This window comes from Colobus angolensis, unplaced genomic scaffold (assembly GCF_000951035.1).
Source record: "Colobus angolensis palliatus isolate OR3802 unplaced genomic scaffold, Cang.pa_1.0 Scaffold7, whole genome shotgun sequence".
Taxonomy (NCBI): domain Eukaryota; kingdom Metazoa; phylum Chordata; class Mammalia; order Primates; family Cercopithecidae; genus Colobus; species Colobus angolensis.
Window position 1 is genome coordinate 13,807,134 of NW_012120709.1, and position 25,241 is coordinate 13,832,374.

General features: G+C 33.5%; 1 protein-coding gene across 1 annotated transcript in view; it reads right to left on the minus strand.

Moving 5' to 3' along the window:
* The window catches only part of CWF19L2 (CWF19-like 2, cell cycle control (S. pombe)), a 136,663-nt gene that overhangs the window by 90,542 nt on the left and 20,880 nt on the right, over nucleotides 1-25,241 (minus strand). Inside the window, exons 5-8 of the mRNA XM_011926659.1 lie at nucleotides 24,258-24,377; nucleotides 21,824-21,917; nucleotides 15,861-15,976; nucleotides 10,716-11,368 (exon numbers count right to left, since the gene is read on the minus strand). Of these exons, the coding sequence (XP_011782049.1) occupies nucleotides 10,716-11,368; nucleotides 15,861-15,976; nucleotides 21,824-21,917; nucleotides 24,258-24,377 (983 nt within the window). The remainder of the gene's footprint in view (nucleotides 1-10,715; nucleotides 11,369-15,860; nucleotides 15,977-21,823; nucleotides 21,918-24,257; nucleotides 24,378-25,241) is intronic.

Consider the following 25,241-nt stretch of genomic DNA (forward strand, 5'->3'; position numbering starts at 1 on the left):
CCTGATGTAAATGACGAGTTGATGGGTGCTGACGAGTTGATGGGTGCAGCACACCAACATGGCACAAGTATACATATGTAACAAACCTGCACATTATGCACATGTACCCTAGAACTTAGAGTATAATAATAATAAAATCAAATAAAATAAAACATAAAAAAAGAAAAAAAAATGAAAACAGCATCAGAGGCTGTGGGGCAACCTTAAGTATCCCACCATACATGTAACTGAAGATAACTATTTTAAAAATATATTTGAGGTTTATAAAAAGTATAAGTAAAATGTATGACAACACTAACAGGCAGGAAAGAAAGGGAGAAATGTAAATAAACAATGATAAAGTTCTTACACCATTCAGGAACAGCATATCACTTGAAGATAGACTATGGTAAGTTAAAGGTGTAGTATACCATCAAAGACAAAGCAACCACTATGCTTTTTAAAAAAAATTACAGCAACCAAAGAAATGAAATGGAATCATAAAAATAATCCAAAACAAGTGAGAAAAAGAGGACGAAGTGAACAAAGAACAGATGGGAAAAGTAGAAAACGAATAGCAAAGTTACATATTTGAACCTAATTATATCAATAACATTACATATAAATGGTCCAAATACCTAAATTAAAAGGCAGAAATTATCAGATTGATATAAAAGCAAAACTCAACTACAAGAAATGTTCTACAAACACACAGACACATAAGTATGTTAAACATAAAAGGATGGAAAAAGATATACCATATTAATGCTAGTCAAAAGAAAGTTGAAACGGCTACATTAATATCAAACAAACAAGATTATGGAGAAAAAATATTACCAGGGACAAAGAAGGTCATTTCATATGAAAAAGAAGTCAATCCAGCAAGAGCGTTTGAATACATGAGCAAAAACTGACAGAAGAGAAATAAACCAAATCCACAATCACAGCTATACATTTCAATACCTCTCTATCAATATTTGATAGGATAAATATAACAGTCCTCCTTTATCTGCAGGAGTTATGTTCCAAGACCCTCACTGGAAGCCTGAAATCTTGGATAGTACCAAACCCTATCTATAGCATTTTTTTCCTATATATACATACCTATGTTAAAGTTTGACTTATAAATAAGACACAGTAAGACACTAACAACAACTAATAACAAAACAGTACCATTACAACATTATACTGTAATAAAAGTTATGTGAAGGTGGTGCCTCTTGCAAAATACTGTAATATTTTCAGAACATGGTTGACCATGGGTAACTGAAACCTCAGAAAGCAAAACCATGGATAAAGGGGGACTACTATAAACAGAATCAGCAAGCACATGGAAGACTTGAATAATACCATCAACTAACACGCCCAAATGGACATTCATAGAACATACCACCCAACAAGAGTAGAAAACACATTCTTCCCAAGTGCATACAAAATATTTCCAATATACACCATGTTCTAAGCTATAAAAACAGTCTCAATAAATTTAAAGGAATTCAAGTTATATAAACTATATTCTTTTATCACAATGAAATTAATTAGAAATCATTAACAAAAGTCTCTGGAAAATTCTCAACTACAATATTTGGAAACTAAATGGCACACCTGTAAATAACCCATGGGTCAAAAATAAGACCAAAGGAAAACTATATAACACATGTCTGAACTGGTGGAACGCTGCTAATTTAGGGGGGAATTCATAGCACTAAATATATTAGAAAAGATCGCAAATCAATCACCTCACCTTACACCTTAAGAAAGCAGAAAAAGAGCAAATTAAAACAAAGTACAAATAAATTCAAAAAACAATAAAAATCAGAGTAAAATAAATAGAAAATAGAAAAACAATAAACTCAATGAAACCAAAAGCTGATATTTAAGGCAATAAAATTGATACACCTATAGCCTGACTGATCATAAAACAAAGACATCTAAATTACTAATAGAGAGGTAACAGCACTACATGTTGTAAGCACTTTACAAAAAGATATCCAGATGGCAAATAAGCACATGGAGAGATGTTCAGCATCAGTAGTCATTAGCCATTAGGGGAATACAAATTAAAACCACAATGAGCTACCACCACACGTTCACTAGAAGAGCCAAAATTTAAAAGACTGACCATTCGAAGTTCTTACAAGGATCTGGAGAAACTGCAACTCTTATACACTGTTGGTGATCATGTAAAATGGTACAATCACTTTGGAAAACAGTTTAGCAGTTTCTTAGTATTTAAACATACAGTAACCATATGATCTAGCTACTGCTCTCCTAGGTACATTTATCCAAGAGAAAGGAAAGCATATGTCAATACAAAGACATGTACATGAAAGTTCAGAATTGTACATAATTTATAACAGCCAAAACCTGGAAAAAATCTCAATATTCACCAACGGGAGAATGGAAAAACAAACTGTGGTGTACCCACCAATAGTATATTACCCATCAATAAAAAGGAATGGACTACTGACATATGCAACAACATAAATGAAGCTCACAATAATTATGCTGAGTGAAAGCAGACAGAGCAAAATAAGAGTGCATAACGTATGATCCCATTTACATCAAACTCTAGAAAATGCAAACTACAGCTGACCCTTGAACAACACAGGGGTGAACTGCCCTGGTCCACTTATACACAGATTTTTTTCAGCCAAACATCAATCAAAAATACAGCATTCATGTGATGCAAAAACTACAGAGTGACATTTTCATACATGTGGGTTCCAACTTGCATATGTACGACTTTGGTATACTTGAGTGGTCCTAGAACCAACTCCCACAAATTCCAAGGGATAAATGTAGTCTATAATAAAAGAAAGCAGATGTGGTTGCCTAGGAGTGGAGAGCAGGGGTGTGGGAAAGCAGGAGAGAGAGATTATGAAAGGGCACAAAGGCTTTCGGGGGGGTGATGGTTTAATGAGAATACATGCATTTCAAAATATACCAAAATGTACACTTTTGTATATTCGCAGTTTACTATATGTCAATCATACTTCAAAGTTTTTTTAACCCTCAAAGGGAATAATACATTTTAAAACCAGAGTATAACTAATTTGTCATAATCTTAAATATAAAGGATATATCTGATATTATTAGTTTTCCCAAATTCCCAGATTCTATAATACTGTATGAAAATTAACCTTACTCATATTTTCTACAAATTTGGTTTTCCAAATCAAAACATGATCTACCAACAATATATGAAAATTATTTTTAAATAATTAATTCCTCTGGGAGGGGAATCTTTTAACAGATAGACAGCATTGGAATAAAAAAAAATCTCTACAGAAAATCTATAGTAGCCATTTCTTCCCATATTGTTGAAAGGAAAGACAATACTGTGGTGTTTAAGAAATCTAAACTATTTGAGGTAAAGCAACACTAGAAAGTAACATATTTTCATTCCCCTCATATTCTTTCAGTCTACATTTTAAAAAACAATTAAAATGAACAGTAGGGACACTGCATTCATGTAAGCAGGAGAACATTATTGCTTTTTATATGCATCTGTGGGCTGAGTTATTGCTTGTTTTATTAGTTGTACTTTTTTGTATGGAAAATATTTTTCAGTACTTTTTCAAATTAAATGCTAAGGTACATGTCATTTTCATTGTATTGCAAATGTAATTTACCAGAATTTCTGGCAATCTAATCATCTCTCTCTTTTACTTACCAATCAAAACAACTTTTCTCAATTTGCATTCTTTCCCATTCAACTTTCCAAAATTCCCTGCTTTAAAAACTTATGTTTATGTTTATTATGTGGAATTATAGATATTATATTTTTACATGTATGTATAATGCAAATTAAATAACCACAGTTCATGCCCTTTCTAAAGAGCACCAGTGCAATTAGTCCCCTATGAAGTCGCTTTCTCCAGGGTCTGTCTCTCAAATTCTTGTTTCCTAAGTGAGAAACTTCTTGGCTTCTTTTCCTTCTGCTATTTGTACCTGACCAGGTTTTTCTTTCCAACTAAAGTTACGTCTAGTTCCTCCATTTCTCATCTCAATATCAGCCAACTGAGAAACCAAAGAATCGAAGAAAGGTTCTCTAGGATAAGGAAGCGATTTACCCAGTATTTCTACAATCCTTTCTGTTATTCCAGTAGATGCTTACTATAATCCAGACATAGAACAAGTTCACACATAATCTTCTATTGAGCTCCATATCCAGAAATAAGTCACCTTGCAAGCAACCTTAAGTCTGATAGGATCAGAAGAATCAAAGACCAAGCCATCCATCAATCCATCTCCTTCTTTCGAGGAGAAATGTTTCAGGACTATTAACACAAACTACTATATCAAATGTCAATATGGCAATAGATTCACCCTTACGAATAGATATGACCAAAAATAAAAGTATAAATACCTAAAAACAGGGTACTAATCAAATTCTCAGTTTCTAATGCAAGCTTCTCATGAAGAACTAAAAGTTGTTTCTTTATAATACCAACACCAATCATAACTGACTCTCCATAAACAGATCAAGAGGATCACCGATATTCTGGGAATCATGTGTCAAAAAAAAAAAACACTGGCATTAAGTCATTAAGAAAGAATTCCTAAATTTTCTCCCTTGTCACCCACAATCTGTAGCCACACTTTCCCTTTTGTTTTAACTATTTCCACCCAAAGCTAATCCTTCTACTTTTATAAGTAAACTGAACCTCACATTCACCCACATTAACCTCAGGGATCTTGCTCAGTTGCCCCATCTATTATCTGCCTATCTGTCTTGCTTCTTTTAAAATGGATACTGACTCTTTTCCATTAAACATGTTCTAGTATAAATACACTTTCCATCTCTACCATTCCATAACTCTTAATAATTTAGTCTACTAAAATCTGGCTTCTATACCCTATTTAAAAAAAAAAAAAAATCCCAGATTAAGTAGCCAAAGAAGTTTGTTATTATCCATCCAAAGGGCACATCTTTGTCATTTTACTTTCCTCTTCCCCTCACTTCCCAGGATGCAAGTTTAGAGATTCAATCAAGGAAGGCCAATGAAGGTACCTGAAGTCCATTTAAAGCCCACACATTTCCAGACGATAACTAGAATCTCAATGGATATTTAAAAGTGGTGATTTCCATTGTCATGAAATGGAATACTCCACACAATTTTTTTTAGTATTTTCTAACAAGAATTAAATTGTTTATTAGTAGATGAGGATAAATGACAAAAATACACAAGAATTCTGAACATCTTTTATACTAGTAATTTCAACACTAACAGTTACTTCTACACAACGTAACAGTAATAGTTGTCAAGTAAAGACATTTAAATGAATGTTGTTGAGCACAAAGTAACTGAAGAAAATATTATTCTATTTTATTTTGTGAACACCACAGCAAAGACATTGTTCTACAGCAAAAATCAGGGAATGGGCTCTTCCTTTCTTTCCCTAAGCATTTATAATGATGAGCAAATGCTTTGAAAGAAACATCACCATGACACCTGCAATTATCCTGCAAAAAAAAAGAAAAAAAAAAGCGGCACTATTCACAATAGCAAAGACTTGGAATCAACCCAAATGTCCATCAGTGACAGACTGGATTAAGAAAATGTGGCACATATACACCATGGAATACTACGCAGCCATAAAAAAGGATGAGTTTGAGTCCTTTGTAGGGACATGGATGCAGCTGGAAACCATCATTCTCAGCAAACTATCGCAAGAACAGAAAACCAAACACCGCATGTTCTCACTCATAGGTGGGAACTGAACAATGAGATCACTTGGACTCGGGAAGGGGAACATCACACACCAGGGCCTATCACGGGGAGGGGGCAGGGGGGAGGGATTGCATTGGGAGTTATACCTGATGTAAATGAGGAATTGATGGGTGCTGACAAGTTGATGGGTGCTGACGAGTTGATGGGTGCAGCACACCAACATGGCACAAGTATATATATGTAACAAACCTGCACGTTATGCACATGTACCCTAGAACTTAAAGTATAATAAAAATAAATAAATAAATATGCAAAATAAAAATAAAAAAATTTTTTTAAAAAGCCCAAACATGTCTCAATTTCAAGAATTACTGATATATTTCCGAAGTCCTTTTTATAATTAATTTCTAAAAAGCAAACCCTATTTTCACATTAAAATGTACTCTTTGAAACACACACAGAGACAGAGGTTGAAAACCTTTGAGAAATAAGTAATTAAAAGAGCTCTAGCCCAATAACATTTTTAAAACCTGCAATTACTCATGCATAGTATAACGACATTTCAGTCAATGACAGACCACATATGACAGTGATCCCATAAGATTATAATGCTGTATTATTACTGTACCTTTTCTATGTTATGTTTAGATACACAAATACTTTTCATTGTGTTACAATTGCCAACGGTGCTCAGTACAGTAAAATGCTCTACTTTGTAGCCTAGAGGCAACAGGCTGTACTATATAGTGAAGGTATGTACTAAGCTATACCATCTAGGTTTGTGGAAGTACACACTACGCTGTCCACACAATGACAAAATCACCTAATAATGAATCTGCCTAACAACAATTTCTCAGAATATATCCCCATTGTTAAGCCACATATGATTTTCCTATTCTTGTGCCAGCAGTGTTCACAGATCCCCCTTATTATTTTCTTACCAATTGCCCTCATATTTGCTTCCTTGCTTAAAGATCTCACAACTATACTCAAAGTCTTCAGAATCTAGCATCCTTCGCTTGCCCTTCTGGGCTACAGTAACAAATTGCCAAGAATGACATCCAAAGGTTAAAATATTATATAAAAAGGGTTAGTTTGATATTAAACTTGTAAAATCAAAATTAAGGACTTCTCATTAATTTTTGTTCACATTACATAGTACTCTAAGTTTGAAATTCCTGGAAATACTTAGTCAATATATTTTCTAACAAAAGAAAAATATATGCAAAAGTACATTTCATTTCTAACAAAAAGTTTAAGGTTCTTAATTGCATGGGCCACTACAGTGGATGTTTTTCTGCTACTTAACATAACCGCAGGGCCTAAAATGAATAAAGGAAAGAGTGATAAATTTGAACATATTTAAGAAAGAATGAATGAAAAAAGAAAAATAGGAAATTACAAATGATGAAAAATCTACTTGCATTACATGACAAATATAAAGAGCCCTCACAAACAAACAATAACTCAAAAAGAGGGCAAAACATATGACTAGTTAACAAAAAAACTACAAATAAACAACACATGAAAGTATGGCAAACTTTACTCGTATATAAAGAAATACAAATCAAAGAAATAGTCTGTTTCTCAATTACACACATGGCAAACATTTTAAAAGTTCAATAATGCTATCAGCAGGAAGTAGGAGAAAAGTCATTCCCATACATGACTATAAGAGTTTAAATTGGTTAATACTGTAAAATATGTAAAAAGTAAAATGCATGTACTCTTTGACCTGACAGTTCCACTCCTTGGAATGTATGTTACAGCTATATTTAAATAGCATGCAAAGATACATACAAAAAATTAAATGCGGAATTGTTTCTTAGAGCAACAAACTGGAAACAACCTAAGATTCCATCAATAGGAAACTGGTGAAAAATATTAGGTTATGCCTAAGTTTTACAATGGAGTATTAAAGAGCCTTTAAAATAAAAAATGTAGGTACATATGGGCTAAAGTAAAAAGATCTTTAAGATATTGGAAAAACAAGATTTGTGAATGGTATATGCATTGTATAGCTATTTAACACATATACTAAATATACCATGTAAGTTTTTATATGTTTTTTATAAAATTTTATACATTAAGTTAAATATATATATTACACATTTTCAAATACACTAAAAAATATAGAAAGACACTACTAACACTGTTAACCTGGCAAATGGGATTCGGGTTAGAAGTGACATGAAAGGTAGATTTACATTTTCATTTTATACTCATCTATGTTTTATATTCTTGTTTTATACTCTTCTGTCTATATTGTTTAAATTTTATACATATATATTTATTAAGATTACTAATGGCATGCTCTAAAAAATAATACTGGTGTATATAGCAAGAAAGTTAAAGCTATATGAACAATACATATAAGTAAGTAAAAAACAATTCAACTAATTTTTCCAATCATGACCATTCATATAAGATAAAGATTATCTGTAACAACTTACAGTCTGGTAGACTGACCCATGATATATGGCAATATCCATTTTACAAGACACAAAGTTATTTCCTAGTCCCTCACTGAAAATTCTTCCCTTCTTGCAGCTTATCTTTTTTCCTCTCTCCTATGCCTCTAAACTGATCAACTTTTCTTGTATTCTAACAAAATTACTCTCATGGAGCGTTTCAATAACTTTTCCATAATCAGTGTATAAAAGAAAAAGATTTTTCTTTCCAAATTCAAGGTTCTCCGTTTTTAACCTTATCTGAAAGCAAGCTAAATAGACATCAGACTACAGAGCCTAAGTTCTGCAAATAACTAATTACATAATAATATCAATAGTAACAATAACGGCTAAGATTTATGGAGTCCTTACTAAGTGCCAGATACTATGCTAAGTTTTTCATACACATTAACTCACACGACAACCCCATGAAGTAGATCTCGTTGGTATCGTGGTTTAAGACAAGGAAACTGAAGCACAGCAAGGTCAAGTGTCAACTCTTACGAACAGTCATAGACCCAGGAAATGCTTAAGTGTTATACACAGGATTGCTAGATAAAATACATGAATGACACTTGGCTAAATTTGAATTTCAGGTAAATAACAATTTTCTTTTTGCATACATATATCTAAATATTACAAGGAATTTATTTTTTATTTAAAAAAAGTCTGGAAACCCTAGTTACATAACACTGTGTAAGTCACAACCTGAGTTCCCCTCAGTTTCTGCATCTGCAAAATACAGGGGCTCAGCCTATTTCTTCTAGTTCTAAATCATTTCTATGATTTTTTTTCTAGTTCTAAAATTCATCAGTCCTAAAACTCTCTAGAATTCTAGCATTTTATAAAAAATGCAACATATTCCCAGGATAATGTTCAGACAAATGAATAACTTCTAACAATCTTTCACTGGATCTTTCCAGGCATTCTTTAAGGTCCTGTCGTCTTGGTCTCCTACTTTACAACCACTCTACATTCTCAGGAATTTTTTTTTTTTTCTTTTGGATGATTCTTAGATTTTTTTTTCCCTCTCTAGCCAATCGCAGAATTCATAGAAAGCCTCAGACCCTCTGTACTATCAAATCAACACAGCGAACAGAAAATAGTGTCTTCGAAGGAAAAATTACATATATACATACATATATACACACACATATATAGCTTTTCGTGAGTGCTGTCTTCAAACCAAAAAATTATATATATATACACACACACATACATACACAGCTTTCAGTGAGTGCCTGTATTATAGTGTATCTATTAGAAGCTTACAACTTAAATAAGACATACAAGTATGCAGCAATCAGACAACCAGTTGGAATACTAATTCTGTGGTATTACTTTGCAGACATGTTGCTTAGCTAGAATCACAGAAGAAGGCCTTCAGATCATCCAAACTCTAACCCAATCCTAATGGTATCAGGAAATAAGAGCCTCATTCCCATAGCAACTGGGAACTGGAAACAGTCTACCAGTCTGGAGTGAAGACTGGACAATTATATATGCACACAGCCTTAGACACTAATCCCTGCCATGTTTGTTTAGTCAATACAATTGGATTTCTCCTTCCACTTCCTGGGAGGAAAGCCCTGATGTGAACCAGAGTTCATTTGACTGGGGCTTAATCACTCAGTTCAGATTTTGCCAGCTTCCTCCCACTGAAAATTACACACTGAGTTTTATAATCCACTGCTTCAGATGGAGTCATTAACAAAAGTGATTTATCAGACTCACAACCCCAAACCACAGTGCTTTTATCTACTACAACCACAGGTTTCTATTATTTCCTAAAACCTCTTCCTTTAGTGTCCCACTCATTTGGTGCTATTTTAAAACATATTTTAATGATCATTCAAGTGTAAGTTATTACCCTTTGGACACTTGTTTTTTTGTTTTGTTTTGTTTTTTCTGGCTATCTCCAACAGGACCAGCAAATTTCTAAAGCAAATTCTCTTAGGTTTAGTCCCGTTCAACCTGGGTTTCCTCATCTTCTGACCCAGCCCTACATAAGTGCAACATATATTTTACATTTAAAACTCTAACATTATCTTTAAAATCTGTCAATTGCCCAAAGTGGATTATTTCTTTCTCTGTGCAAAATAACAACCATAATTCATGCTCCCCTCTGCAAGATCTCTGGCATGTATTTGTCACTTTATATTTAGGCTGTTGCAACATGTTTTCCTAGTGTCTCCTAGACTTCCTGTAGATATGCAGTATTTATGATTATGATTATATTCAACAATAAGATAATTTCCTTAGAAAGTAATGGCATTGGTAACAAAATCTACCAAAATATCTCCTGCAGCACATACATTTAAACCTTAACTCATTCAGTTTTTTAAATTGCAAAGAAGCAACATATTTTGAACAAATATAGCTACTGAATTCTTTCAGCTCTTTAAAAAAAAAAAAAACCTATGAAATAAAATGCAATCCATAACACAATACTGCATTGTTAAATCTGCGTATCTTACCCCTTCTATCAATTTTAAGAAATGTGAGACCATAGTCACAGCTAATTACTGATGTTCTAAAAATATAGCTCTGTTCTTTGAACTCTCTGGATCTTAATATTCACTTATTAGGTTAAAAAATTATAAAATACCCAGCAAATGTAGACTTTGTGTCCTGTAGATGTTCTTTTTTTGGAGGGTCACCTCTCAAGCCTTCATCTTGCGATTTTTCTCTTGTGTCTTCTTGAACATGTTGGTATTCATCAGTACTGGTTTCCAGTGTCTTTTGATTCGAATGTTTCTTGCCTCCTCTCCCATCAGAGCGACTCCATGATGTCGATCTTTCTTCATTGTTCTCGGTGGGTTTTCTAAAACCACTACGCAAAGAGCCCTGAGCTACCAATGCTGAAGATGAACTAGGTGGTTCAAATGTTCTGCCCTTGCTGTGAAATGACAGCTCTTCATCATCAGAGGGTCTTAAGAATTTAGCTCTCAAATTGCCAAAAGAAAACTCTTGATTTTGCCTTGGGTTAGATTCTCTTCCACATGTTTCTAAAGACCCAGGTCTCTTATTCTTTTCATCACCAATAAATTTATCATTATTGCTATTTTTTGCAGTATCTGTTGTAGCATATCTATCCCTTGAACTGTTATCATATTTTACTAAGTCTGATTTTCTACTTTCTTGACAATTTTGTGCTTTATCTGAATATGTGGGTTTCCTCCACCGCTCCCGTTTATAATCTTCTCTCATGGATGCAGCTTTTTCAGCGTCTTCTAATTTTGACTGAAATATTTCCATTGACTACAAAGGAGAAAAATTAAACAAGATATCTAAAATTAGGAACGGCTCAGTGACTTGCACCCCACATCACCGCATGACTCACTGCCAAGTTGCACACTGAAAAGCCCACTAAGGGGGTGAAAGAAGACCCATACAATCATCCTACACTGAAATGAATACTTTTAAAAAACTTGTGTAAACAATTAAAAATTATTAAATAACAAAAAAGATTCCAAAAGGATGGCCAGTTAGACCAAATGCTCTGCACTAACACAAAGTATAACACAGAAAACAGTAGAGACAAACTTTTCAAAAAATAATTAATTCCTACTGGTTGTGAGATTCAAGAGGTTAAACTGCTAAAACAGACTCTCACAGAAAAAAAAAAAAGAATAGTTCAAGAACAAGAAAGACTTGGAAATAAAAAATCATGTGTCCCAAAAAGCTGTACAGATACACCAAAAGGAAGAAAAGGGAGTGCTGAAAACTAAATTAACCTGGAAATTCTCTACATTTTAGGAAAAGGTAGTAAATAAACGTAAGTTATAAGAAAAAAAAGACACATGAACAATTGATTCTAGAAAATCTAATATGCATTTATTAGTACTTCCAGAAAGATGGAGCAAAGATGATGGGAGAAAAGCATTAATTTTAAAAATATATAAGAAAATTTCCCCAGCCGATTTCTCAGAAGGACTCATCCAATAGCCTTGGGTGGGGGAGAGAAAGAAGAAAAACACAGAAAAAAACCCTAATAACTGAATCTCAAAACTCAAGGAAAAAAAAAAAAACCTTTACAAGGACTACAAGGACTAGATTGGAGAAGGAGTAAATAAGTGTGAGCCTGTATATGGATAGGGGTAGATAAACAACAAATTATCTACAAAGGAAAGACAGACTTACAGCTGTTCATCTATAATAATAAATATTAGAATGAAGATTAAATTTTGAAAACAAAATTAAGCTATAATTCTATATAGAGAATTCAATTCACAGTCAAATTATCCTTCTTTGGTATGGGCAAAAGAAAATCATCTTCAAAAATGCAGGGAATCAGGGGGCATATCACTAGCAATTCTGAGGGAAAAAATTACTCAAGATGATTAAGTCGCACCATAAATGAATTAGGGCAAAGATCTCTGAAAAAAAGAACAGCTGCTAAACAACAAATGGCAAATGCACTGGTCAAGTCTAAATAATTTTTCTTCTAGTTGCAAACTTTAAAACAATTTTCAAGGAAAAGATGCATCATACATAGAAACAGAAAGTAGGAAAGTAGTTAGTGGAAGGAGAGGGGATGGGAAGATGGAGGTCAAAGAGTGAGAAGTTTCCATTATTTAGGATAACTAAGTAGAGATACGATGTACACCATGAGGACTACAGTTAATAATATCACATTATACACCAAAAATTTGCTAAGAGAGTAGATTTTAGGTATTTTTACCACACACAAAAAAAGGAGAATAACTATGTGAGATAAATGATACACCAATTTGCTTAATTCTAGTAATTATTTCCCTATGCATATCAAAACATCATGGAATACATACCTTAAACATATACAACATAAATTAAAATAATAAAAATTAAAAAAACAAGCACCTTTTACTCAACTTTGAATACAAGGATACTTAAACATGATACTCTTAATCTTAAATGGAAAAGTCATTATTTAAAGACAAAAAGACAAGAATAGCGGCTTCCAATCCTGTTACCAAAGTTCTAAAATTATAACTATTTCTAGAAAAGAAAGTTTAAATATTAACAGAGAGGAAAAAAGCAAAATAATTATTTGCATATAACTACCTTCCCACATAACCCAAAATTTAAAAAATTAGAATAAAAGTTTAAAAGAAGGGCTGAACAGCACCAACACCAAGACAGAAAACATTTTTAAAATTCAATTAACCTCAATGGCATATGCATAATAACTGCACAGAGAAAAATACTGAAGAGCATAAATAAACACTCAGTGTTTTGGGATGAGATGACTCTACATTATAAAGATACTAGTTGTCCTTAATTTATCTATACATTTAGTTAAATTTAAATCAAAATTCCAAAAAGTTGTAAATTTATAACAAATTTTGGAAAAATGTTTATTTCTGTTGAGCTTAAACTAAATTTACTAAGAAAAATAAACACATAGGAAAGCAAAGCTAATATTTTAGTGACTAATAAGAGACTTATTTGTCACATAGTGACTACCACATAGTAGGTGTTTATTATTTGCTATCTGAATAATTTACTGAAAACCACAATAATTAGAACAGTATGATACAAATTCCAGGAAAAGATAGAAAAATCAATGAAACAGATCTGAGAGTAAACGAACAGACCCATGTATATAAGAAAATTTAATGTATAACAAATGTGTCATTTCAAATCAGTGAGAAAAAAATTTATTCAATATATAGTAAACAACTATATAAGACTTATAAAAAGTTTGATGCCTATTTCATATCATACACAAATATATATTCCAGAAAAATTAAAGATAAAACATAAAAAATAAAACTGAACAAGTACTCAAGTAAGTACAGCTGCACATTTTTATGATTGTAGAGTGGGGAAGGCCTGTCAATGAATAATACCAAGAGTATTAATTCACGAAAAAATAATATGAGGGATTTTGATAGGTAAAAATATTCAAAATTTATCGATAGCAAATTACCAATGAAGTAAAAAACAAACATGAAATTCAGGGGGAGAAATCCAAACAGATTTATTAAAAAGTCTTAAATCATTATCCCAAAAGAAAAATGGGCAAATAATATCAATAGTCAGTCCACTAAAAAGTACAAATGGCCAAAATAAATGTAAACAAAATTCCAATTCGACTAGGAGCAATGGCTCATGCCTGTAATCCCAGAACTGTGGGAGGCCGAGGCAGGCAGATCTCGAGGTCAGGAGTTCAAGACCAACCTGACCAAAATGGTGAAACCCCACCTCTACTAAAAGCTAAAAATACAAAAATTAGCCAGTCATGGTGGCATGCTCCTGTAGTCCCAGTTACTTGGGAGGCTGAGGCAGGAGAATTGCTTGAACCCAGGAGGCGGAGGTTGCAGTGAGCTGAGATTGTGCCACCGCACTCCAGCCTGGGCAATAGAGTGAGACTCCATCTCAAAAAAAAAAAAAGAAAAGAAAAAAAAATTCCAATTCACCGGTAAACAAATGCATAAAAACAAAAGCAAAACTTAAAAACTTTGCCAATCTCAACAGCATAACCTATAAGGAAGAATCTTACTGCTGAAAATTATGTGATAAACAGATATTTATAAGTATAATTTGTTCATTCTGTAGAGAAATCTGGGAATATGTACCTTGGTTTAAATGTCTACATCCTTAAAACAGGCAATGTCATTTTTGGTAATTCACCAAGAAAAATATGCAAAATGCATTGGACATAGCACAGAGCTATTTAACAGGGGAAGGGAATGTATATAAATGTTCATCTACTGACAAACTGATAAATAAAGGAAAAGCCTGTAAATACATAAGAAAATATTAAGAGGTCATTAAAATGTCTATATTTACTGGCAACCAACTATGTGTACATTATTAAGTTTAAAAAGCCAGGGCATATTCCACGAGTCTACTTTACTTTAAAACTCTGGAAGGCCGGGCGTGGTGGCTCAAGCCTGTAATCCCAGCACTTTGGGAGGCCGAGACGGGCGGATCATGACATCAGGAGATCGAGACCATCCTGGCTAACACGGTGAAACCCTGTCTCTACTAAAAAATACAAAAAAAATAGCCGGGCGAGGTGGCGGGCGCCTGTAGTCCCAGCTACTCGGGAGGCTGAGGCAAGAGAATGGCCTGAACCCAGGAGGCGGAGCTTGCAGTGAGCTGAGATCCAGTCACTGCACTCCAGCCTGGGCGACAGAGCCAGGCTCCGTCTCAAAAATAATAGATAAAATAAATAAATAAATAAAAATAAAACTGTGGGGAAAATATCTGGAAAAATATATTCCAGAAATCTTACTTACTTTCTAAAGCTGCTTTCCTCAGGCAATTGAAGAGAAAAAAAGAAAGAACATCAATAATTACTGCAATAGAAAGATTGTCCAGAAAAATGGGGAAACTGTTTCTAAAATATACACTGTTGCACAGTTTTACTAAGAGTATATATATACTCTTTAAAAAAATTCCATAAAGTACCCAAACTCTAGAACACACCTAACTCTGGAATATACAAAAATTTCAATGGTGGTTACCTCCAGAAATGTACCATGCAGATTTCCAGCACTGTTTAAATTTTCTCACAATGAGAAAATGTTATTTTTACATTAAACACACCCACATTTAAGTTTTATATACTTAAGTTTTACATTCATTATGTCAATAAAAATATGACACGTTTAATAATAACAAAAAACAGAAAATTACTTTAGTATAAAGACATGAAATTTAATATTAATTCAATTCTTCATGGCACAAAACAAAGTTAAAGGCACTTAATTTTTCACCTAATTCTGAAAATAAGAGGCATCTCCTTAATACAGATACTCACCCCATATCTTTCGGCTACAATGTCCTCAAAGTTTCTATTTTGTTTCTCAGCTTGTTCCTTCATTCTTAGATAAGACTTCCTTAGCCAGCTTAATCCACCATCTTCTACCACTGAAACTAAATTCCAATATTAAATATTAGTTATACTTTTAATGTGGTTATCATACAATTAATATGTATTGCTTCTATAATGACTTCTAAAATACAAAAATAAATATTTTTCTTTAAATATATAAGTGCATTTGGAACTCAACATATATATATTTGAGTGCCTATATAGGTAAGCCACAGAGTTTTGCCACTAGGAAGAAGGAAAAGATAAATAAAACTATCTATAAGAAAACTGCAATCTAAGAGAATAAGAATAAAAGGACATAATTAATTGCAATAAAAATAATGTGACCGCTATTATAAAAAGATATAATGGGTTCTAGAAAATGAAAAAAGTAAAGGTTTATTTCTAAGTGGGAGGTTAGGGAAAATTTCACAAACCGGACCCAAAATAATGAGTTGGGTTTCTATTTCAAAAAGGTAAGAGTAGAGAGAACATTCCAAGAAATAATTAAGGAATAAAAGGACACACAGAGGGACAGGGCGCGGTGGCTCACGTCTGTAATCCCAGCACTTTGGGAGGCCGAGGCGGGCGGATCACGAGGTCAGGAGATTGAGACCATCCTGCCTAACACGCTGAAACCCCGTCTCTACTAAAAATACAAATAAATTAGCCAAGCATGGTGGCGGGCGCCTGTAGTCCCAGCTACTTGAGAGGCTGAGGCAGGAGAATGGCATGAACACGGGAGGCGGAGCTTGCAGTGAGCCGAGATCGCGCAACTGCACTCCAGCCTGGGCGACAGAGCTAGACTCCATCTCAAAAAAAAAAAGGACACACAGAGAAAGAGAGAAGAAAAAAAGCTACCTCAGCTGCAGAACAAAGAACAAATGAGGAAGCTATGGAAGACAATGCCAAAGTGTACGTTAAAACAAATTATCTTACTTTAGTCATAATTACCAACCATGAACATTTGAAGGCCTTCAACAAATTTATTAAGCTGGCTTTATTTTCTTCTTTACACATCACACTTTGGATAGTGTAACGAGGAAATCAAATCAATTACTTAAATAAAAATTTTGTTCCTGATTTTCCTTGCCCCAGAACATGACTGCTTTAAGATCACCCCAGCTCTATAACCAACAAAAATTAACCCCAAGACATATACAAGAATATTCATAGCAGAACATTGCAATAATCCCAGCCTGGAAACAACCCAGGAAATGTCTACCATCAGTACACAGGACATCTACATTGTGACGTATTTCTAAAATATACTATTTAATATTATACAGCAAAAAAAATGGAAAAACTACAACTATATACAACAATATGATGAATCTCAAAATGTGGGCAAAAGGTGCTGGAAACAAAGGAGGACAAACTGATTTCTGGTGCTAGAAAACCGAATAATGGTTACCCTTCTGGTGACAAGGTAGTGACCAGAAGAGTCACAAAGGGGGTTTCTGGGATGCTAACAAGATTTTTCAAACTGTGTGCTGAGTACACAAATGTTTTCATTTTATGAAAATAATCAGTCTGCTGCTGTACACTTACGGTTTGTGTATTTATGTACACATATAATATATATGTAATATATATAATATGTTATATGTGTGTATATAATGTAATATATATACATTATACACACAATATATACACACAATATATATTATATATAATATACATACACAATAATAATAAAATAATATAATGTAATAATATATGTAATATATTACATATAATTGTAGGAAGGCTTTTAACTACATTGTAGGAAGGTTTTTCTATTCATAGTAAATACTCACTAAATATTTTTGAATGTTTTTATATATAATATATATGTCACATTTCAATAAAAAAGTTTACTTAAAGAAAAAACAGATTTTTCAACACACAAATTAATTGCATTCAAATTAATTCCATTCCCCCATTTAGATCTCAAAAGTTTATCTTTACTAAGCAATCTCTCCTAATATGACTTTTCTTTATAGGCCTAAAATATTTTGTACTTCAAAACCTAGATCTCTAACTGATGCAACGATTTTCACTTTTTATTCAAAAGCTTATTTTCCTCTTGCTTTTTTGTTGCTATTTATATAGTTGATGAGTTCAAAAATAACTATGTAACCACTTGAAGAAGTTAGTCTAAATCTGCAATCTACACAGTGATAAGTAAAAGAAATCCACAGTAATAAATATCTATATGAATGTCTCAGCTACATAACTAAATTGTTTATTCCATAGAATTATATGTGAAACTGATAAAATGCTGATGGACATAGTAAAAATTTCCTGGACAATCACCAAAATATAATAGCACAGAGAAAAAAAAAATCAGAGAAAAAAGTAAGACTGCTTTTATTCCTCTATGTTGACATTTATGAAGGAAATCCAATGGGAGTACAAATTTTCAGCCAATTCCTTCACTAGTTAAATCCATACGATTTTAGAAATATTTATATAATAATTTCACCTTTAGTTGACAATATGTTCTATTTCAATAGTCCTATCAATCTTATAATCAGAGATGGCAATAATGAAGTCTTTTGGTAAGAAAAAAATCACCAAATTTAATATTTAAAAAGGGAACAAAAAATACCAACTTGCAATACTATCCCGAAATTCAATTAAAAAAATTTAGTGAATATTTATTATGAATATAAAAACCCTCCTACAATAGGAAGTACAAACAAGAATGTACAAGGCCGGGTGCAGTGGCTCACACCTGTAATCCCAGCACTTTGGGAGGCCAAGGTGGGCAGATCAGGTCAAGAGATCGAGGCCAGCCTGGTCAACATGGTGAAACCGCATCTCTACTAAAAATACAAAAATGAGCTGGGCGTGGTGGCGTGCGCCTGTAGTCCCAGCTACACGGGAGGCTGAGGCAGGAGAATCGCTTGTACCCAGGAGGCGGAGGTTGCAGTGAGCCGAGATTGCACCACTGCACTCCAGCCTGGTGACAGAGCGAGACTCCACATGCCCCCCCCTCCCAAAACAAGAAAAAAACACACACATGAATGTACAATAGGAAGTACAAACATGAATGTAACATGGTTCAGGTCCTCTATGCTGAGAAAAAGATGTATCAAATAATTATATAAATTCACTGGTATGTGGCACTTTACACCTAGATTTCAAATCTGTTATTTATAAGTAAAAAAAAAATTAAGAAACTTCCATCATATGCTTCCATCATAACTCAAAGTTATACTGTTATAGACAAAATATTAATACAACCAAATGAATCTGGGCTATATTCCCCAATTCTCTCAGAAACCAGACTAACATAAAAATAGTGATTAACTAACAGGAAACCTAGATTTTAGTCTTGCTGCTACTATTAAATATTTGTAAAATCTTATGTACGTCATTAACTTCTCTGGACCTTTGCTCCTTCATCTCTAAGATAAGGCAGCCGATTTAAACCACCTTTCAAAGTCTTTTCAACTCAGATTCTAGCAGAAAAAGCCAAAAAAAGAGGGGAAAGAAATCAATAGGAAGAACAAAATCACACTGAAGGAGTCTGTAAGCAAGAATTCCTACTAACTACATGGTAATAAAAATAGTCTTCCACTAAAGAATCTAGAGTAACTAATGCTAGACTAGCAATTAGAAGACCTAGGTTCTAGTACTAACATGACCACAGGAAAAATTACCTGGCCACTCTAAGCCTTGGTTTATTGAGCTATAATATTAAAATAACATCTACACTGCTCTCCTTTACATGGCTGCCAAGAAAAAAGCTGATATATAACTGTGCCATATAAACTCTAAAATTGTACAAATATTCCCATTACTAAAATATGACTTAAAATAATTTTGTATGGGCTCTGAAAATGATTAACCTACTTTTCCACTGAATTCTAAGAAAAAAAATCAAGATTAACACATTAATTATTGAAAATGTCACTTCAATCATTACAAAAACCTGTTGATAAAGCCTTTCCAAAAGATTTAATCATACAAGTATCTGACATTATCATCGAGTAGTCACTATATTCCAGACACCGTGCTAAAACATTTTCTAATTTAATCTTCACATTAACTATATAAGATAGGTAATATCATTATTCCCTATTACATATTAATAAATTGGGCTCTGAGAGGCCAGAAAATGTCTCCAAAATTATGAAGCTAATTAGTGGAAATGCCAACATTCTAATCCCAAGTACACTGACTCCAAAGTCTAGTCCTTTAACAATAACACTATGTCACCTCTACCTTCTTAATACAGATATTGTAATACTTTTAGATGCCTAACAGTTCCACTCCTACCATTGGTCTAAATAGAATGACAATACTATCTACATATGCAGTAAAACCTGCCAATCATTTTTTAAAACTTAATTTCAATTTTGGGATCTTAGCCTCTGACAGACAGAAGCTTTCTGTCATGTTTTTTCCTTCTGAATAAACATAAGATGGGAAAGAGAAGTGGTAAAAGCATGATATGAAGAGGAAGGGAGAAGGGCTCTCTAAAAGCTTTATGTAATGTCATTTTCTCCTAGAATCTTTGATTCTGCTGTTTCAGTCTGCTAACAGATACCACCTAAAGTAAAACTCCGGATCTTCTCCACTCAGTAAAGAACCCGTCAACTGGCAAGATCCAAAGACTGGGTTTGTCAATTCTAGGTTTTCTTCAAAGAAATTTATTGACTGTCCTCTGACATTAGGGATGGTAAAAGCCTAGATCATAAAAACAGCCCTACATAGTAATGGTTGAGTGAGCAAACTTATCCCTCCCCAAACTTTTAAGTTTCTATGAAACAGTATTTCAAAGAGAAGCTTGTATGACTGCAGTTACTATCACATAACTCAGCAGGGACACTTCTGCCTGAAGTTGAAAGACAAAAAAACTGTTAACTATTACCAATAACGTTGGTAAAATTGCTAAATTAAGAAGGGACATGTAAGGTGACTCTATTTGTCATCTCTACATAAAATACAGAAGAATTTTAACAAATAACCAAAATAAAAATCCACTACGTATAAAAAGCAGGAAAACATCCTACTGATAAATCATTAAGACAAAAAGAGAACATCATAATTTATAATACTACCATCTGTATGCTGGATTAATTGTAATAAACTTCTGAAGCGTCAACACAACACTTAATGGGAATATAAGTATTTTTAAAATTGTGTTATAAAGTATGCTTATGTGACATTTAAATATTTTGTCTCCATCTGCTGGAAAATAATAGCACTCTCCTAAGGTCAATACAAATTTTATAAATTCTAGAAAAGTAGGAAATTCTGAATATATAAACCACATTTTAGTTTTTATACATTATTTTCATGAAATTTCAGACAATACTTTTACATTTTGTTATAGAATATAACAAACCAAATGCATTATTATGTACTCACAGAATCATACTTTATATTAATCCATTTTAAGTAGAAACTCATATATGAGAATATTTTCAAGTACAAAACTATGTATTTAATTAACTTGCTCCCAAATACATAATTAAGACAATCTTCCAAAGTACTAATAATTTAAATTAGGCTTCCAAAGACTGCAAATTTTCATCAGTGCTTTCTCATATGTAAACTCATTATAATATCAAAGAAATGCCTGAGGCTGGGTGCAGTAGCTCACACCTGTAATCCTTGCACTTTGGGAGGCCAAGGTGGTTAGGTCAACACTTAAGTCCACGAGTTCAAGACTAGTCTGGGCAACATGGTGAAAACCCATCTCTACAAAAAATACAAAAAATGATCTGGGAGTGGTGACGTGCACCTGTAGTCCCAGCTACTTGGGAGGCTGAGGTGGGAGGATCACTTGAGTGGGAGGTGGAGGCTCCAGTGAGCCATGACTGTGCCACTGTATTCCCTGGGTGACAGAGCGAGATTCTGTCTCAAAAAAAAAAAAAAAACCCTGTGTGTCTATAATCAAAATGTAGAAATACCTTTAGTAATCGATGACACACTACAGTCTTCGGGTGGAAGACCTGTCCCACCATCCTTCCAGTACGGATTCAATTCTCTTTCCATCAGTTTGGACTAGAAAAAATTATTTTCAGAGGTGAAATTTCAAAAAATTAACAAATTATTAAAAATTAACAAATAATGAATCTGATACCCAGTTAACAGTCATAACCCTGGACAAATCATTTAAAACATTCTTAAGACATGCTGTTCTGTAACTTACAGGAAATGTCTAAATTCACATTCATTCAATGTTTTTATTTACTGCCTACTATACCTCAAAATTGTGCTAGTTGTAGAAGATTTAACTGTCAAAAATCCTGGTCAGCCCTTGCTAGCTTTTACTATAGTATGGAATACAGGCAATAAAAACAGACATGTGCTTTGAAGACAGAAATATACAGAATATACAGTACTGAGGATGCACAAAGAATTCAAATCCCTCTCACACTGAAGGATCAAAAACTTCCTATAGGAAGTAATATGTGCAGTCTTAGGCCTAAGGACAAGCAGAAATTAACTGCATTTTCTTTTTTTGTGGGGGGAGGGAACATAAAGATGTTCCAGGTAGAAAGAATAGCAGCATGTTCTTAAAACAACAGAGAAAGTGCAGCAGTTTCAGCAAACTTAAAGTAATTCTAACTGGCTAAAACTTAGAACCATGAGTGACTAATGACAAGAGATTATGTTGTAGAACAATCAGGGACTGGGCCATGTGAGCCATTCTGAACTGCTGTGAGGGTTTCATGCTGGGGCCAAAAGAGACTCATGAATGTGACCAGCTTTATAACAAAAAGAGCAAACTGGGCTCTCAGCATGGAGGCAAGTCTGGAGAACAAGATTAGAGGCACAAGTCCAGTCAGAAGGTTGTAGCAGTAATCCAGGCAAGAGATGATAGTAGCCTAATCACAATGCAAGTGCCTCCTGTGTTCTAAGCACAATGCCAGGCACTGGGACTGTAATGTGTAAGGTGGCCATGGTCCTCGCCATTAAATAAATTATGGTCTAGAGAAGGGGGAAAGACAATCAAGCAACATAAATATAGGTAAGTGAGATCAAAGTAAAGGGTGCTAAAGAACTACATACTAATGATACCTAAGTTGACCCTGGGGAGTAGGGGGTTAGAAAATCCTTCCTACAAGAAGTAATAATGGCAAGAGGATGGCAAGAAATGGAGCGAGCTAAATGTCAGGAACTTTAGCTTCCAGGAATACAATATACTACTGAAAATTAAAATGCTGTATAAAATTTGTTTTTAAAAGGGCTTTTTTAAATGTATCCATGAGCTGACGAAAAAGTAAAGAACCTTCAAAGGACAAAATTTAAGTTAAAGGTTAACCTAAAGGGATATGCAAAACCATAAGGATTTGATTTCTTAGTTTGTATAAAAAAGGGTTCTGTCACCTCCCTTGTCAGTTTACCCAAAATCTTTCAGTATCTATAGTCAAGGAATTTCTTCCAATGGTCTTAGACTTTCAAAAACATACACATAAGATACTCAACAGGGGAAAAAAGGCGAGAATTGCATACTGAGGAGGACAATTGACAAGAGGCTAAACAAAGTATGAGATACTATCTGAAAATGTACAAAAGACAAAGGATTGAAAACATAAAGAACTTCTATAAATCAGTTAGAAAAAGACAAACAACCCTAGTTGAAAAGTAAGCAAAAAACATAAATGAGCAGCTCACAGTGTAAGAAATCTGAATGACCAAAAAACATGAAAAAGACCTCTCTGATAGCAATCAGATAAATGCATTCAAAAACAATGAAATACCATTTCTTGCCCATTTATTAGGCTGATAAAAAAGTTTGACAATTACAGATATTGAGTATCGGAAAAGAAACATATGCTCCTGGTACAGTATAAATTGGAATTCCAGATTACCAGGATTGTATGATGCCCCTAGGAAAGTCATCAGCTTCGGCACTTCCTCACTTCTCTGGATTCATGCTTTTGCCTCATTTTTTGGTCTCTACAGATTTCCTATTGCTTCCTTACAAGCAAGGTGACAACCATAAAGTATACAATAAGCATGCTTATTTTACACTTTATCCACCAGAATTTCTAGATGTCTTGAAACAGAAGTATTTTTATGGTATCTAATTCAGTTTGTACACTGAAAAAAAAGTTGAATACGTTCACTTTCAATTTAATGACATTAACCTAAATTCAATGTTCACTCAACTTTATATATGCCCTAGAAGTATAAATCTAGTAAACCTTTAAACTCACTTCCTATAGGAAATTTATTTTTCTTAAAATGATATATTTCATAGTTCTTCTCACTAATTGTATTAAACACTATAAAAAATAAAATATTATTTTATAAGTTAAACTGCATTTATATAAATGTCCTACAAGTTTATTAAAGGGAAATTGGAAAGTTAAAGCATTTCAAATATTCTCTTACCTGTTTAAGTGCTTGGGTTTTCTCTTGCTCTATTTTCCTCACAGTTTCCTTTTCAGCTTTGAGTGATGATGACGACACAGTTTTAACACACATAAAATCAACAGTCATCCACTCATCCCTCTGTTAAAAAAAAGGGCAGCCATTTCAATCTGAACTGATTAGAATTAAATAAACACTTGGTAATAAGGGCAGGGATTTTGGAGGCAATCAAATCTGAATCATGTCCTACATGCCTATATAACTTGAAGCAAGTTTCTTAATCTCTCTATACTTTAGTCTCTCCTCTATAAAAAGGTATAAAATCCCTGCCTTTCAGGATTGTTTTAAAGAGTAAACAAGATAACAGATCTAAAGCATCCAACCAAGGCCTGGCACACAGCAATCAAACTTAGTTCCTGTTCACCTTTCTTCTTTCACCTGTGGCTAAGAGTGGACAAATTATATTCCTCCTTAGGCAGATGAACTACAACCCAAAATTTGTGAACTATTCAACTGTTAAGTATTGTTAAGAAAATTAAGGCATGAGGTGAAGGGAAAGAAAAACTCTGATGGAACTCTACTCACTATAGAAGGGTCAGACAGAGAGATAACAGTATAAGGCTTCAGAGATATAAGGGAAAAGTGCCACTTCTTATCAACAATCAAAAGCATGAAAGACTCTAAAGTACAAGAATAGAGAGGAGCACTGACTTTCTCACAGCAGAAGGGAAAGGGGGTTCTAAACATTCAGCAAACAGCATTACTGCCAAAATTATTCATAAAGTATATTGTTTTCAAAGTCTAATTGTTCTCCTGAAGAAATTTTAATCATCTTTCATTTTCATATTCATTTATTCTCAAAAGTTGATACTTCTTTCTTTATTCTTTTTTTTTAATTTTTTTATTATTATTATTATTATACTTTAAGTTCTAGGGTACATGTGCATAACGTGCAGGTTTGTTACATATGTATACTTGTGCCATGTTGGTGTGCTGCACCCATCA